General features: G+C 36.4%; 1 protein-coding gene across 1 annotated transcript in view; it reads left to right on the top strand.

The window, feature by feature from the left end:
- The window catches only part of Ten-a (tenascin accessory), a 57,289-nt gene that overhangs the window by 21,147 nt on the left and 18,905 nt on the right, over window positions 1-17,237 (top strand). The window contains exons 3-5 of the mRNA XM_065238140.1: window positions 8,726-8,825; window positions 8,897-8,964; window positions 11,772-11,964. Coding sequence (XP_065094212.1) covers window positions 8,726-8,825; window positions 8,897-8,964; window positions 11,772-11,964 — 361 coding nt within the window. The remainder of the gene's footprint in view (window positions 1-8,725; window positions 8,826-8,896; window positions 8,965-11,771; window positions 11,965-17,237) is intronic.

Raw genomic sequence — 17,237 nt, 5'->3', positions numbered from 1 at the left:
GCCAGTTCTTCTGCTATTTCTTTCGCCTTCTCCGTGTAGCCATCGGGTCACTTTATAAATGCCTTGTTTTATTGTCGTTTGCCTATCAGAGTGTTCATCGTCCGCCACATTTCTGCCGTTGTGCTATTTTTCCGACAAAGTCCTCCCACGAATGTTCCTTAGCTTCCTTCACTGCCTTCTAAGCCGCTGCCTCCACTTCCTGGAACTGCTTCATAACATCCGCTGTGTCTGATCCTGCTGCTCTGCTGCGCTTCAGTACAGTTGACTGTGTTTCGCGTGGCGATCAAGTGTGCTATGTGCGCTGCAAACAGACGTCAACAGCAACGCACGGTGGGGTTGAATTCGTGTTTTACGCAACCGTTAATTAACGACCCAACATGATGTGTTTAGTACGAAATTGCGACAAAACTAAACAAGATAGAAAATTGGTGTCAAAGGGAGAGTTGTAGCAACTGGTGGAAACTAACGACTTAAAATTGGCTCACTACTTGTCTAGCTTATTGGTCGCAAGCAAATCGATTAACGTACCCCATTCTAGTCGAAATTCTAGTACTACACTATGTTTGTTTTGATTCGCTATGAAAGTTTGACAGATGAAATGAGGGGTCCGTGGATTTTCCTATGTTTCGAGAGGTGCATCAATTAGCTTGAGACCGAAGATAGTACCAGAGCTGAGCCAAAAAGTTGAGCACGTTTCTTCGGGACCTACTAGTCTTAGAGTTACCTTTATGGTTGTAGAGCGCATTGAGAGCCATTTTTTGGTTAGACAAAACAACACTTTATTACGTATTTTTTGAAATAATAAGGGAAACCCCGTAGGAAAACACAAGTTTTCGACTCGTTTATCCCTAAAATGTGTCTAAACGCAGCTAACTTAAAGTAGAAATGACACTATTAAGTAGAAAATTTACCAAGTTGTCCAATATCGGCAAGATTGTTGTGCTAAATGGCATAGTTGTCGAGTTAGAGCCAATTTATGGCAAGCATAGACCAAAACAGAAAAAAAAAAACAAAAAAAAACTCAGTTATCTTTGAGGTTTGATCATATGCGTAGAGCAATTTTTTACTTCAAATATGATCTTCTATCGCCCCTTAAATTATTTGCACCCTGTATATAAAAATTAATTTCTGTCTGTCTGTCTGTCTGTCTGACAGAGATGATCATAGGGGGTACCCCATTGAAAAAGAGAGGGGGCTACGTACAATATAGCATGCTTTTTTGAATCGGCGCATAAACTCAAGCTAATATTGAATTCCGAGCAAGACCGGGCACACTCCGCTAGTACTATATGTTTCTTCGGTAATCCTTTGTACAGAAAATTAGAACAATTCAATAAACATACTACACGCAGAAAAAAATATTTTAAAAGTAATATTATTTGACGTAAAATCAATAAGAATTTCATTTTGTTTTGGCAGCAAAAAGAATGTTTCAACAATCCAGTATTTGTGTTTCTAAAAACCCATGGATTGTTAAATCAAAAAGGAAATCTGTTAAAATTTACAAGAGCTTTCATGGTTTTGACGTAAGCTGTAAAATATGCTAAAATATGTTTGTTTTTAAAAGAGATTTCTTGTTGATTCAATCAAATTTATTTTATAAAGTCTGACAATTCACGCAGTAGCAATAAAAATATGTTTATTGATGCAAAAATAGTCTGGAAATTTTTTTTAATGTTTCGTTTTCTTTTTGAAACAAAATTGCAGAAATTGCAATTGAATTTCTGAGGCATAAAATAAAAGCCCCGGTTCATGAGTTGATGGGTCGATATGTAGGGTGCAGATGTGGGAGCTGCCTTTCTGGCGTCGGGAGCATTGGTACTCGTCAGAAACATTGATTATATTTATCAACTGCAGCTCGAATTGCAGCATACTTACTTACCTCAAGTCTCAAGATTTTCGAAAATCTTGCACTTATTTCCCGAAATTCACAATTAAAAACAATACTTACGTGGAACGCGGAAGTATTGTTATTGTTTACATTTTTGTCCGGGTGAAAACGAGGGAATCGATTTTTTTTTTGCTTTCATGACCCAGAAAATGAACACAGCAAATAAATGCTAAATTAAAATTAACTATTGTTGGCTTAATAATAGAATATTGTTATTTTTACAATAGTTGCAGTTGCCAAGTGGCTGATTAAAACAAAAAGAATCCTGTTTTGAATTTATATGAATAAGTATTATTGAAACAACAAAATGCAATATAATTTCAACCGGAATTGTTTGCTTAAATACAATTAAAGTTTTTTTTTTGGTTCAATGCAAACAATTTTCTGTCCGTGTACTTTACCGTTTAATCCGTAAAAAGATTTACAGTACACAGTATTCTTTTGGCAATTTAACTGATATTCAGTTAATAAATACCGAAAGTCGGTTTCAAATCAGGTCTGAACTGATGTTTCAGCTATAATTTTGCTTTACAAACCGAGAGTCAATAAAAATAATTACCGTGCACAGCAAAACAAAATGTAATATCGATCAATGTAATTCAAGCTGATGCATGAAATAATGATTTTTTTTTCCTTTGGTTTGTTTTTTCCATCGATCTTGTTTTCCGTGCTGAGCACCAATGCTACCGACGTGCCAGGAAGGCAGCTCCCACACCTGGACCCTACCTATCGACCCATCAACTCATGAACCGGGGACCAACGGCTTTACTTCCCATCCGAAGGAAGGCGTGATCAGAAATGTTATGCCTCAGAACATCCCGGTGGCGCCGACTGGGATTGAACCCAGGCCTGCTGGCTACACCACCGGCGCTGTTATGAAATAATGATGTAATTGCAAAAAGCAGATACAATATTACATCAATGGATGTAATTTTGTTCGCAAAATCGATGTACATCGTACAACGTTATATTACACAACCGATGGATTGACCTGGTTGCAGCAGTTTGGATGTAATATTCAACAACTTTTTTTCTGTGTACACCTAAATCCTGGATGAGTGTGCAGCGCACTATGCCCGACCCTATGTTTAACGTACAGAACTATAGTAAATCGATTGTCGCGTGTGGTGTTTTAAGGTTTTCAACTGCACCGATAATATTCAAAAGCCGCTCTCTGGCGGCGTCATTATCCGTACATTGCCAAACTACGTGATCAAAAAGGTACTTTGACGCACTAAATGGCAAAATTCCTGCGCGCCCACCTTTGCTAGAGGGTCCGCCTTCTCATTGCCTGGGATTGAACAATGTGAGGAGACCCATACAAAGGCAATCATAAATGATATTTCGACCAGCAAACTCATCTGTTCCCTTACCTTTGAAAGGAAATAAGATGAGTGCCAACTTGTTTTCATCGACCGAATAATGATCTGTGGGCATGTTGGAAATCAGCCCCAATGCAAAGTTGATACTGCCAGCTCAGCAACAAAAACGAAACAAGGTTCCTGAAGTTTGCGGAAGGCGCTTGAGACACCGAAGCCAGTGGATCCACTGAGACGGGATCCGTCTGTAAAATATCTTTTCACGCAATTTACGTGTTTATACTTTTCAGTAAAAATACGCGGGATAATAATAAGTCGAAGTTGATCGGGAATCCCATGAATTGCTTGTTTCATGGTCAGATCATATTCAATTGAGGAACTGCGTTTGTTGAAGTGAGCACGGTCTAGAGTATAACAAGGAAGACACATCCCACGATATGTAGTGATGGTAGATTCTCATAAATCGAGATTGTGTGTTCAGCCCAAGAATTTCCTCAAAATTTGTAATTATAAAGGGCCACCCATATTAGATCCGTTTGCGTTGCGTTGACGTGAATTTGACAGATTTAGCTGTCACTTTGCCGCAACGTGTCTGATCCGGATCTAATGTGTGTGGGCCTTAAGTGTGTTCGTCACTCCGCATTTGATTACTATGCTGCGAAAGACAGAGTTCCCAGAAACGGTTCTGGAGAGGTGTTACTCTTGTCAGAACCTCGAGACTCATGCACATCTATGACACAAATGTCATTCCCATATACTTTGTGTGAAACCGAATAATCCTGGTTCTCTGGTTCGATTTTACGTCAATATTTGACAGCTGCTGCAAATATTCACAAGCAAGCTCTGGTCGTATGAATAAAAGCGTTTACTTTACTTTCCCCGTAAGAAAAGCACGGGAAAGTAAAGTAAACTATTTTTATTCATACGGCCCGTTGTTAGGAATGTTTTTCGCTAGTGGCGGGAAGGATTTTTTATAATCTTTGTTGTGATAAAGGCGCTTTTACTGTGTTTAACAGGAATTATCGTTGCCTGAAAATGAAGTGCATTATAATTGGATGTGATAGCAGCATTACTACACCATTAAAAACTTTTAACGCGATATAACCATGCGGCACACATGAATGTAGCTTAAAAACGTGTTGTCAACACTAACACCACCACCACCATCGGTGGCGGCTTCTGCGAGTACTAGTCTTGCCAGGGATGTGGACTCATGTTATGCGTTGAGTGCATACAGCCGAGAGCAATACGCAGACAACGATATTGAATTCGTTCTAATTTTATTAGGTGACTTTTTCTTGCCGAGAGAAAGCAGAATGAGCCCTACTTTAGAACAGAGAGAATTGTTGTTTTATAAAGCGTTATGAGGTCTCCCGGAGTAGCACCCCACCATGTGCCGCGAATTGAACGGAGAAAGTTGATCTTCTGATGATATTTTTGCTTCAAATACGTATTATGGGTATTCCAAGTGCTCTTTGAATCAAAGCACACTCCAAGGTACTTTAAAGACAATGATTGAGTAATGTTTCTGCCCAAAAGAGTAAGCTGCATTTGGGCTGGGTACCGCTTTCGAGAAAACACTACTAGTTCAGTTTTCTGAGGCGAGAATTCGATCCATATTTAAGGAACTTTGCAATGGACCTTGCAAGTCCCCGGCATGTGCACCCCTTACATAAACCACACCGTCATCTGTAAGTTGCCTTAGCGTGCATTGTTCTGCCAAACAGTTGTCAATATCTTTGACATAAAAGTTATAAAGAGGGCTGAGACATTAACCTTGGGGCAGGCCCATGTAACTAATTCTGGTAGACCACAAATTGTACAAGAAATTATTTAAAATTCCAGAAAGTCCACACCTGTGCAGATTTTTTTTTTTAATCTCTATTATATAGATTTTTAGCCTGAAGGTTATCTGTGCAGATTGTCTGACAGAATTTCAATGGAAACTAAATCAATAGCCCCCTTAATGTCCAAGAATACTGAAGCCAGTTGAATATCTGTGGAAAAAAGCGCTAGACAATCTTTTGTTTCCTCTTGCGTAACCCAAACTGTGTATTTGATAGCAAGTTATTTGATTCGACCCCCCTCCCCTAGTTTTTGCACCTTGCTGTTGGTGGGCGGGCTTAATTTCATGCTTTATAGTAGAGTGTTGGAGACTGTAGGTTTATGGCCGGTGTTGCTGGCTCATGCCGCGATAGAATGGCGTCATGGGCAGGCAATGGGGATTACTAAGCTTCCCCTCTCTGATGAACCACTGCATGAGAAAACCAAAGATCTAGTCTAGCAGTGATAGTATCACACTTGTAACTCCTTTGATTGAGAGCCGCGTCGTAGTACGCTTACGTATAGGCACTGACGTTGGGTGTGATACTGGCGGGTTTTGCCGCAAATCACTCTTATTTTATTTATTTTTACGTAGGTAGATTTATTTGGGTTTGCAAGGGAATTATACTATTATTATGTTTCAGAAAAATCCCAACGGTGTTCCTTCTATTTGCGTGACAAGCTTTCATTGTTGTTTTCATTGAAGTATTACGCAGGAAACAATGTTAAACATCATTTTTGTACATGGTATTGTAACTAATTTTATATGTGCTTCATTTTGATTTGGGATAAGTGTTTGAACTATGGCTCGGGATTTCCACTGTGGCGTGCTTCTATTGTAACATACCCATACGTATTTTTGTAGTGCGACATAGTGGAAGCGTGTGAGCATAGTTGGAGCATATACCCTATAGAATTTAAAAATCAGCTAGGAAACTAACATCAAAATAAAGCATTTTAGTAACATGAAGGTGTTACCTGGGTCGAACTAAGATATAATAAATAGGTATAGGCCAAAATCAAAAGTACTTGAAACACGTTTAATTTTAGATTACAAGCACAAATGCAGGTACCTAATAAAGCATGGGTTATGATTGATTAAGTGAATTGGAGCTTTTAATAATTTATTAAATAAGACTAATGAGATATCATATTCATTGAAAAAAACTTAAATAAGAAACTTCAGAAAGTCTAATGACATTAAGTAGATTAACGAAAGAATTACGATGCGGGGTGTTCCCTTAGGGAGGCAACTAACCTTTAAAGTTGTAGAATAAATCTTCTTATTTAGTCTTGAACTTTAATAAAGAAAACGCAAGCAGACCAATAGCATTAAGCAGATTAACAAGGAAAGGAATAGTGTAGGAAATAAGTAAAAGTGGGGGTATGTGACAATTAATAACTTTTAAACTTTTGGAGGTATTATATTCCCCTGATTTTGTTGTACTCGATTACTATATTATTCTCTCAATACGCGAAATCTCTTATATATGCGGTTAAAGCATTTGAGTTAACTTATTTCTTAGTATTCAAGTACCGTAAAACGGGATAACATTGATTATTTTTTAAAGTATATTCTAAATATTTTTTGCAGCAATGAATATTTTTCAAATTTTATGTTTTTAAAACAAGTGCTGAGAATCCAAGAGTTATTTCGTACGTAATTTGTTTAACGGGAATTAAAGCATTTGCACTATTTTTTAGTTTTGTTACCGAACATCAGTATTTTGATTTGGGGTTACTTTAATAATGCTCAATGAATGTAGAAAAAAAATACGTGAAACTCAAACATTTTAGTTCTTTAAATATGAAACTTTGAATAAGTATATAATCAGAAAACACCATAGGCAATAATATTACAACATTGAATTTGTGATGGCTATATCGGAAATTCATGTCATAAGTGATGGTTTGAGTGCTTTTTCAAACAGGCGAAAAATACGAAAATTGTTTTTTAACATGTTTGTAAAATATGTAACACATACTATATAAAAACTATATACGATATCAACGGAAATACCCTAAGCTACAATATGGAACCAATGTTTCTAATTTGGAAAAAGCACAACGAGTAAATTTAATCTTTACATTATAATATCAAAGTTACCCGCATTATCAAAATACCCCGTTTTACGGTACTTACATTTTTAAACAGCAGTCAATGTTAATCTATGAACTAAACCCTACGTAAAATCCATCTTTCCTTATGTGGTATTGATGCATGTTTAACTTTTCGCGGCTGTCGGAATCAACGCACCTACGAGCTTACGCAGAAGTGATTCGCAATGCGGTATAGCTCACCAAAAGTTTTTTTTTTTTTGAGCTTCTGTAGTATAGAACTTGTTCGGTACGGTCGCGAAATCTTGAAATGATTGATACATGTGATAAAATAAATAAATCGAAACAAAGCTCAACAGTAAAATAAGTAGAATATCTAGGGAGGAAACCAAAATTAATCAACTTGCCAACATAGGCTATCACATTTATTTTGGTGGCACTCTTTAAATGATAGTAAGCCTTTTTTTTTCTTGCTTCGGTTGTCTCACGCGGCTTTCGGAATTCGCGCGGTTTTCGTAACTTACATAATTCAGATATTTCGTTCGCAACGGATTTACTTATTCAATCGGTTTATTACGCGGATGTATCTACGCGCACACATCACAGCATTTTTTCCATAACTTATAAGTTATTTGATTCGACCCAGTGATCGATTTTGGGAAGGATCATTTTCTCCAACATTTTCCTAATGCACGAAAGCATAGTAATCGGACGGTATGAGTTATGGTCAGACGCTAGTTTCCCAGGTTTGTTGTTTCCTAGTAAATCCCCCGTAACGTGGGTAGATCACGTTATGGGATGTAAGATCTACTTTCGATTCCTGACTACTTCAAATAAGTGGAACAGGATTTTTCAGTAATCAAAGGAACACATCTTAGTCCTTGTTACTTTTTATGCCTTGTTGATAGTTGATTTGGTTGTTCGACTGGTTTTATGTATCTTGTTGATAGTGACAAGACTCGGCTTTGTCCATCGAGAATGATCTTGAAACAAGGAAAAAAAAATAGTTAGATGAATGTGATTCCTAATCTATGACATAAATGTTGTTTCCTAGGTTGAAGTGGTTAAGACTAGGGTTCGGATGCATGGTCATTATCGGTGTCATTCCTTGATTTTGTTACTATGGAATCCAATTTTGACTGATAAAGGGGCGCCCCTAGATGATCCTTATTCCTGTTATGTTAGAACTTTTTCGAGCGTAGTTTGCAGCTGTTCCAGAAAAACTGCCGTAGTAGTCATGATAATAAACTCTTGCTATATACCTTAATGAATACCGATTTTTCTTATAAGTGTGTCCAATCTAAAACATGCTCAACAAGAATGAAGTTTTAGATCTTATACCCTGGACAGACTATGGCTTATATCATGTAATATAGGCTGTCTTGAAATGAGCACTCATACATAGGATTTCCAGTGAAAACTAGATGTATGAGTGCTCATTGCAAGACAGCCTATATTACATGATATAAGCCATAGTCTGTCCAGGGTATTAGGATCAATTTAGTGATAATGATAATACGTATATAATAATGATAAAATTATGGCATTAATTTCACGGGCTGACTCGAATTTAAGCTAGAATCAATATTGATAGAATAAGCAATTTAAAATCATTTTTCTTTGCTACCAACAGGTTCGATGTACTAGTCAACGGTGGAGGAGCAGTGACATTACAGTTTCAAAGGTCTCCTTTCCGTCCACTTACACGTACTGTTTTTGTCCCATGGAATCAGGTAACGAAACTCGCTTTTTTTTTATTTCATAGGACATACAAAGTATAAAGGAATATTTTTTTCACTTTCAGATAGTAGTACTTCCACCTGTACAAATGCAAATAAACGACGAAGATGACCAATCAAGATTAGCTATCAAGTGAGCTCTTACTAACTTTCATTGTAATTATAGCGAGTAAATATTTCATTTTCATTAGCTTTTTCTCCACTACGTGGAAAAAAGGGGAATATTCGCAAATCTTAAGGATATCAACTAATTATACAAAAACAGCGGTGGCCTGTAAATAAGCACAATTGGCCGATTTTCATACAAACTAACCAACTTTGGCATGTTGCAACTATGTTTTGTTATGATCAATTGAGCTGAAATGTTGACGCACAACTACAAATATGCTGAATTTTGCGTGTACGTTAATGAAATGTAGCTATAAGGAGTACACTTGGTTATGATCACAATTTACTTTGTATGTATGGCTAAAGATAACATGTAACTCTCGTCTATCCATATAAAACTGTGTTAAAACTTTTGTTTGCCTGTGAACATTTTTATAAACGTGTTTTTGCTATTATTTATGACACTTAACGTTACATCACTATTCCAATAAAATAACTGGTTCATGTTATCTACAATTTACTCCAGGAGTTCAAGAAACATATTCTAGTCATCATTGTCTGTATATTCAAGATATTTGCATCAATAAACATTTTTCAATTTTGGCCCAATGTCACCCCCTAGGCCCAATGTCACGCCCATAGGCCCAATGTCACCACGTCTTACGGTATACAGTGGTGGCCTTTAAATTATCACAATAGGCAAATTTTCATACAAACTAGCCAACTTTGGCATGTTGCAACTATGTTTTGTTGTGATCAATTGAGCTGAAATTTCGACTCAGAACTACAAATATGCTGAATTTTGCATGTACGTATAGGGGAAATGGATGCAATGTCGGCCTAAATGCCCCTAATTTGGGCCCATTTATAAATTCACCATTCGACTAAACTTTCAATAGCGACCAAAAATATCCATTAGTACCAAATGACGCGTTCATCTAGATAAAATTGATATATAGCCGATTTTTAGCGATGGGCCCAATCTTACATCCATAGCCATTTCCCCTATCAAATTATTGGAAGCGCTTGTCGGAAATTGACGGGCTGGTTGAAAATGGCCAACTAATTAGCACATTTATAATTCGAAATTTCCGAAGTGTTATAATTTTATAATTTTCAACCATATTGCCAATTCCCGACGGCGTGCTTAAGAAAGTTATCTACGATATGGTAAAAAAAATTCCATCATCATGTGTGTTACATCATGTCAAAGTTGACCATTTTGTATGAAAATCGGCATGTGCTGCTATTATATCGAACAGCACCGTATATTGATTTTTTTTTCTAAATAGTTATCGCAAATGGTAGTATAACGAGTCATCTTTACTAATGCATAACAAGTTTGACAACTGGTTGCACACACGTAGAAAACTAAATATTGAAACCACGGATTTAGAGCACCGCCGTACTTTTCGCTGCCTGTTTCGGCCAGGATGCGGCCCTATGTTGTGTTTTGTGATGTTTTCAAGGTAGTGGAGGATGTCGTTTCAGAACACACAATAAACTACAAACTTCACTTGGTGGCACTATAATATAACTTTTTATTACCTCCGAGAGGCATCCTGCCTGCTCAAAGGTAGTACGAACACTTAAATCTATATATTGAATTTCTTCCTTAAAAGCTAACACAGTACAATTAATTTCAATTACAAAACAACCATTACAAAATGTAAACAATAATATTAAATAACATACATAAACAATACCACGGTAATGGGGAGCGAAACGGTAGTTATTGGTCTTACAGTATGGCGGGCTTTGCTACCATCTGGCCGGGCATTCATAGCTGTTTGCTTTGCACATTCAAATGCAGTAGAGCCCGTCGTCGATGGTGCGATCGAACAGTGCCTAATACCGAAGACAACATATCAAGAAGACTGGCAACTCTTACATTTTCTCTAACAATCGGTATGAGGCAGGCACAATCGCGTCATCTGCCGCTTAAAGGTAAATGCTCCTATATAATTGGATAGCAAAGGTTCCATCCTCAGAAGAAAGGTTTTTGTATTTTCTAATTTTTCTATGCGATGCTTCCACCATCGCTCGAGCGCAGCGCTACTGTGTCTGTCGCTTGGATTCAGGCAAAGTTGCCTGTCTTCTTGATATGTTGTCATCGCTAATACCGTAGTTTGGTTGCAGCAGTAAAATGGCTTAATAAAACATATGTTTTGCATTCGGAATTAATTGAACATGGCTCCTGGCAACGTTAAAAACAGAAATTCTATTCATAATGTGCCCTGATTGTTTAATATAGGTATGATTCTAAGTGTCACTCTTCAAGTGTGCGGTATTGGGCACAATGACATATCTAACCCTTTTTTAGGTTGCACAAATTTTGCGAATCATATTTTTATGGCAAATCATCAAATTCCGATGTACAGTACACAATCATATTAAATAAACATAAATAACTGCAATTTTTTTTTTGCTAACTGATTTAAATTTGAAACGTTCTTAACCCAACGGTTAAGGGCATGTCACAGTATAAGAAAAATACCCTTAAAAGTTTAATAACAGATTATAAGCAGTTTGCGAAAGTGTTTGAAATATTTAAACACATTGCTGCAGGTTGAAAAAATAATCGATAAAAAAAGTGTTATTTTAGCTGACCCTTCCCGTCAGGGGTAGGAGGGTGAACAAATGGGGCATATTGATATTGAGCATACTACCAATTAAGCTGTTTTGAACAATTAAAAACTTAAGGCTAAAGTTATTATGCCCACCTGTTCAATATGCCCCTCTTTCCAATAAGAGTAATTTTAAAGCATACAGCTAAATAATCAGACTAATGTGTATTATTTTAATAAACTTTTTTTTTACTATCCATAACAGATCCATTCCGGCAAATCCTGCCTATAGTTTTCTAAGCACATCTCAGTATCGCTTCCTCGAAGATAACCCTTCACCTGTGGCAATATGTCTCGAACATGATCACGAATTACTAAAGCCTCAACTGACGAGTACTTGGATGCCGAACGGCGTTGGGTCAATACCAGGAAAAAGCGTAATTTTCGCAGAAACACAGGTAAGTGATTTGCTTGTAAATTACTTCAATTCACAATTACTCATAAAAATTGATTTCAAATCTCTACAACTCCAAGCTCACAAACCCGATATAGAGTTATATTTATATGGGATTTATGGTCTATGAATTGAATATGAATATGAATGCGGTAGCTGGGCCAAAACCTCTAGCACCGTGGATATGCTTCCAATATACTTACGATCTAGGAAAAAGTTACTCCGTTTTAAAAGGATAAGCTTTTAACGGTTTGTGATTAGTTTATTTTACGCCCAGTGAGAATTAGCTTATTTTTACAGTGAGAAAAAGTAAGAGGTTGTATGCAAGACACAACCGTAGATTAAACGTAGGATTACGTGCTCATTATCAATATTCGGCGACTGTGCTAGGGAAACCACTTTTTCCCATCACGGAAACGCCTCGTTTTCTGATGACGCACGGAATTTTTGGTTTATTCAATAGAGCGCAAAAAAATCAAAAATTGATTGAAAGAATTTCTTGCTAAATTATTTATTTTTTGCATTTTTCTAGTATCCTGAAGAAAACCATACCATAATTCGAAGTCTTTCTGGTTGATTGACAAGGTCATGTGGTATTCGGTCATTGCGTGAATTTTTATGTATCACTTCAAAACTGTTACACATTTGACAACATACAAAATTATTGTAAGTCTCTCAGACTGTTGGGATCTGTTAGTTATTTTTGCTGACTGGTGCTCAAGAAATTTGATGAGTCTAAGCATCGAAAAATGTAAAATTATTTCCTATCACCGATCATGTTTGACTATGTTCTCTACGGACACTGTAGAGCACATAAAGGATCTCGGTGTACCTTGGACTGCAGACTCACTTTCAGAATCCATTACAATGACATCATCTTCAGAGCTAATCGACAATTGGGCTTTATTTTAAAAATTTCCGACGAGTTCCGTGACCCGCTATGCCTCAGGTCACTCTACTGCTCGCTTGTGCGATCCTTATTGTAGTCAAGTTTAGTTTTTTGGTGCCCTTTCCATGCTAGCTGGATCACTAGAATTGGATCCGTTCACGCAAGTTTGTGAGATATGCTTTTCTTTTCTCAACTGGCGTGACCCAACGAACTTGCCACCGTACGAGGACGGGAATCGAACCATTAGAGGTGAGACGGACGGTCGCTCAATCTAAGTTCGCTGGAAATATTTTCGTACAAACTAACCAACTTTGGCATGCTGCAATTATGTTTTGTTATGATCAATTGAGCTGAAATTTTGACACAGAACTACAAATATGCTGAATTTTGCGTGTACGTTAATATCAAATTATTGGAAAAGCTTGTGGAAATTTACGGGCTGGTTTAAAATTGCCAGCTAATTAGCACATTTATATTTCGAAATTTCCGAAGTGTTATAATTATATAATTTTCACCATATTGCCCATTCACGACGAAAGTTAACACTTGAAAAGGGCTTATGCAAAAATGATACGCATCAATAGAAAAACATATATCTCGCGAACGATTTGTTTGATCGAGATGCTGTCTTGGGTGAAGTTGCGGACAAGTATTGTGCCTTTCAAGAAAAAATATACACTGTAAAAAATTATTTTGTTATACACAAAAAAAAAATCAAAATTATAAAAAATAATTTAATTACTCAAATAGCATATTTTTTTATTTTTATATTGATGTTTACATAAAGTGCTACTTATTGACAATGTGCGTTTGCTGGGCAACTCATAAACAAAAAAGTTATGAATTATTTCCAAAATACTACTTACAGTTATCAAGTATCTTTGAAATGGTGTTATTATTATAACACATTAAATTTACAACAAAAAAGCTCATAATGCTTAAATTGCCCAAAGTTGTTATTTTCGAGATACACGTTGGTTAAAATTCACTTATCGCATAATTTGAGCAATTATTACCCTTTTGAGATGTTTGTCGTGAGTGTTTAATCTTGAAAATATTTTTAACAAAAAGCCCAATCAATTTTCTTGAACTTTGCAGCTCACAGTTTTTCAATCAGACGCATGAGTGAGAATATAATTAATTATGAGTAAGATACTAGTTAGTGGAATAGAAAACAACCATAAGAAGTGTTTGACAGCCTTTTAGGGTCATTGTTAGTGCCGTAGCTACACAGTACGAACGGGCAAAGCGGACAGGCCATCTCCAGAATTGTCCAAGACCACCCACCTCAGATTTTTTTTAGTTTTTTGCTCATATTGCGGTTCGTAGCATAACTAGTTTTGACAATAAACCTTATTTTTCAATATGTCGCAACAACCCCACCTAGGTAACTTTTTCAAAAGACTTATCTGCTTTTGTAAACAATGCGTTCGATCGTCGATTCGACGACAAATCGAGTATCCGATATTTGTAATACCATTTGCAAATTATGGCATTCATTTCATAAATATAAATGTATTAAATAAAATAGCGTTCTTAGGTATTTATTTAGTTCAAATTATATAATTACATTTATACTTAATACGTCTATTTAAACAAATTAAAAACCTTTACATCATGATCTGAACAGTTTGAGAAGAATATTGGTTTAATTTAATTTTCAGATATAGGAATAAATGAGTGAAATTTTTGCGTTCCTTGAATTGTTTTTGCTTCACAATATTGTTCATTAAGCTCTGCCGCCATAGTTTTATATTCTTCTGATGTTACAAAAACAAATGATAAACTCGTCAACTTCTCCTCCTTTCAATTATTTGCCCAGTTATATAATTCTTTGGCATTTTTAATTGAATGTTCACGTTCTCTGGCTAAACTGGCTCGTGTAGCCATGCGCTTTATCGTACCTCCAATACCATCACACGATCCTTTGCCATGGGATGTCGCAAATAAATGCCATTCAGTTTCAATTTCATACATTGACTTGAACTTGCAGAGACTTGAAAGAATCTTAAGGTTATTGTACTGTGAAGCAGCTCCGTCAGACATAAAATAAATTTTCTTCACTATTTTTCTCTGATCTGTACGTAAAAAAGTAATCATTTTGGAAATAAACAGGTTAACAGCTACTGCATCATGTGTCAATTCTTTTGAGATAATAATGAAACTAAAATGAAGCACTTGTGAGTTTTCTTTATAGTATACAACGAATGGATGGATAGTAGCTTGTTGTAAATTTCAATGATGAGATTGTACTTCATCCTGCAGTAAAAAGGAGTTATTTTCAGAAAAATCACAAATGATTAAAAATTTCCCTACTTGCAAATTGTTTTTCGTTGTTTTTAAGAATTTAGATTGTTCTGTTTTAATGAAATCGTGCGGTTCAATTTGAGTAATTTTTCACAAAAATATGAAATATAATCTTCAGGCTCTTTAACAATAGTTTGTATATCACATCTATCAGTAGTTACCCACTGTTCGAATGACAGTTGATCAATCATTTTTTCTTCTAATTGCTGTGTTAAAAAATCCTCAATCGACGAAATGTCTGGACAATCCTCACAACATCTAAGATAACAATATGCTGTTTTTCTTTCACAAATTAAACTATCAGTCAAGGACTTTAAGTCATACAAAATATTGTACTTTTTTAAACTATGTGTTATAAGATAAAAAAATTTCATGATTTGTACAAACGCAAACATTGTGCGATCCCGAACTGGTTAAAAGTTTGCAGTATTTAGGACGAAGTTTCGCGAATGAAGAAATTCCTATTTTTACCTCACTATTAATTTCCTTAAATCTTTTGTATGCTTCTTTAAGTGTCGTCATCAATAACCTTTTCTGTATTGCTTTCCGTTTTCCATCGTTTTTCATTGACACCTAGTCTCTCTGGCCAGGCATCACCCGACTTGTTTCATCGTCCTCAAAAAATTGAACAACAAGTTCCTTCGTTGCATCATTTAAGCCATGGCCCGATCTTTTGTGAAATGCTGAATGTGCTCCATCAGTTTCAAATAATTCTTTAGCTGCTGTTGCGAAGTACCTTGTGGTGTTAAATTCATCCATTATTTTTTGGCAACTTGGGCAACACAGTTAAAGTCTGTAGTTTTTCACTCCTTGATGTATCTTGTCTGCCAAATTTTTCTTTCAATTGAAGATTTATTTCTTCAAAATCCTGTGTTGAACTTGTTTGGTCCTCCTGCGGTCCTAGTTGGAAAAGATGCTTCCTCACTCCTTGGTTGATTTCCTTAATTTTATGTTCAGGATAGTAAACGTTGTTTGACTTCTTTGCATCAATCGGGGAAACTTGAATCCCAGCAATTCCTCGGTTGAATATTTCGATGTTAACAGATCGCGAAAATTCATCATCAGTTGTTGCAGTTGTGGCCACTGGTATTGTTGATGGTATCGTTGACAGGCTGGGTACTTCAGGCAAAACCCTTCCAACAACATTTTCCGAGTTTTCAGCGATGATTTAATTTTCACCTCTTCTAGCCCGTCTTTCAACTTCTCGACGGCAAGATCCGCAGATGCGTAAATTGGAATTCATTGTATCTCCGGAATATCCAATCGTGTTCAAGTTCTGTTTGGTATTTTCTGAAAGAATTCACAGATCCTTTTTTATACACCTTACATCATCATTTTTTTATCGGTTGAATACATTGGGTCATAACAAATCGGTTATCCATATCTTTGTACTGGTGAACGCTGAAAAAAAACGTAAAAATATAAATATACTTATTTTTGTATATACATTTAACTTATGTTCGTATCAAATTTATATTGAATAACGAGCTTACCTTAACAGAAAAGAAACTTTGTATAACTTTGTATAACTTTGTATAACAGCACTGAATCACATTCCGTCTCGCACACTGAGCCGGTCAAGTCGCATCGGTCTCGTTGTACGACACTATCATTTGAGTTTCGAGTTTTTCCCCACGCGAGGGTTTTTTCTCGTCAAAGTTATTTGGCATAGTGTTTAAACAACTAGTGCGCGAGTGAGGAAGCCGTTAATGATATGCCGAGTGCTTTCATTACGGTCCAGCTTTAACCCAGCATCATCGCAACATCATCAGCAAAATCATCACCACTATCGGTACATCACCCCATCGATAGCAACAACGAAAGAGCGTCATATTGCCTACCGAGTCGACCGAGGCACACCAGCATCGAGGTTATTGACTCTGCAGCAGTTGGATCAAACAATTACATCTCTCCAGTCTGCTGCTGCCTCAGTGCAATAGGTATTAATCGTGTCGTTTGTTTTGTTCTCGCCAGTATAGCACCTCCCTTGTTTCCCTGGTTCAATATTAGACTGGTGTTTAATTAAGGTGATCCAAAAAATCCAATTTTTTTTTCGCTTGATTTTTTTTCTTGTTTTTTTT

This window comes from Ochlerotatus camptorhynchus, unplaced genomic scaffold, assembly GCF_037179485.1.
Source record: "Ochlerotatus camptorhynchus isolate MF236.1 unplaced genomic scaffold, CSIRO-AGI_Acam_v1.1 ptg000712l, whole genome shotgun sequence".
NCBI lineage: Eukaryota > Metazoa > Arthropoda > Insecta > Diptera > Culicidae > Ochlerotatus > Ochlerotatus camptorhynchus.
This window is presented reverse-complemented; position numbering and strand designations above follow the sequence as displayed.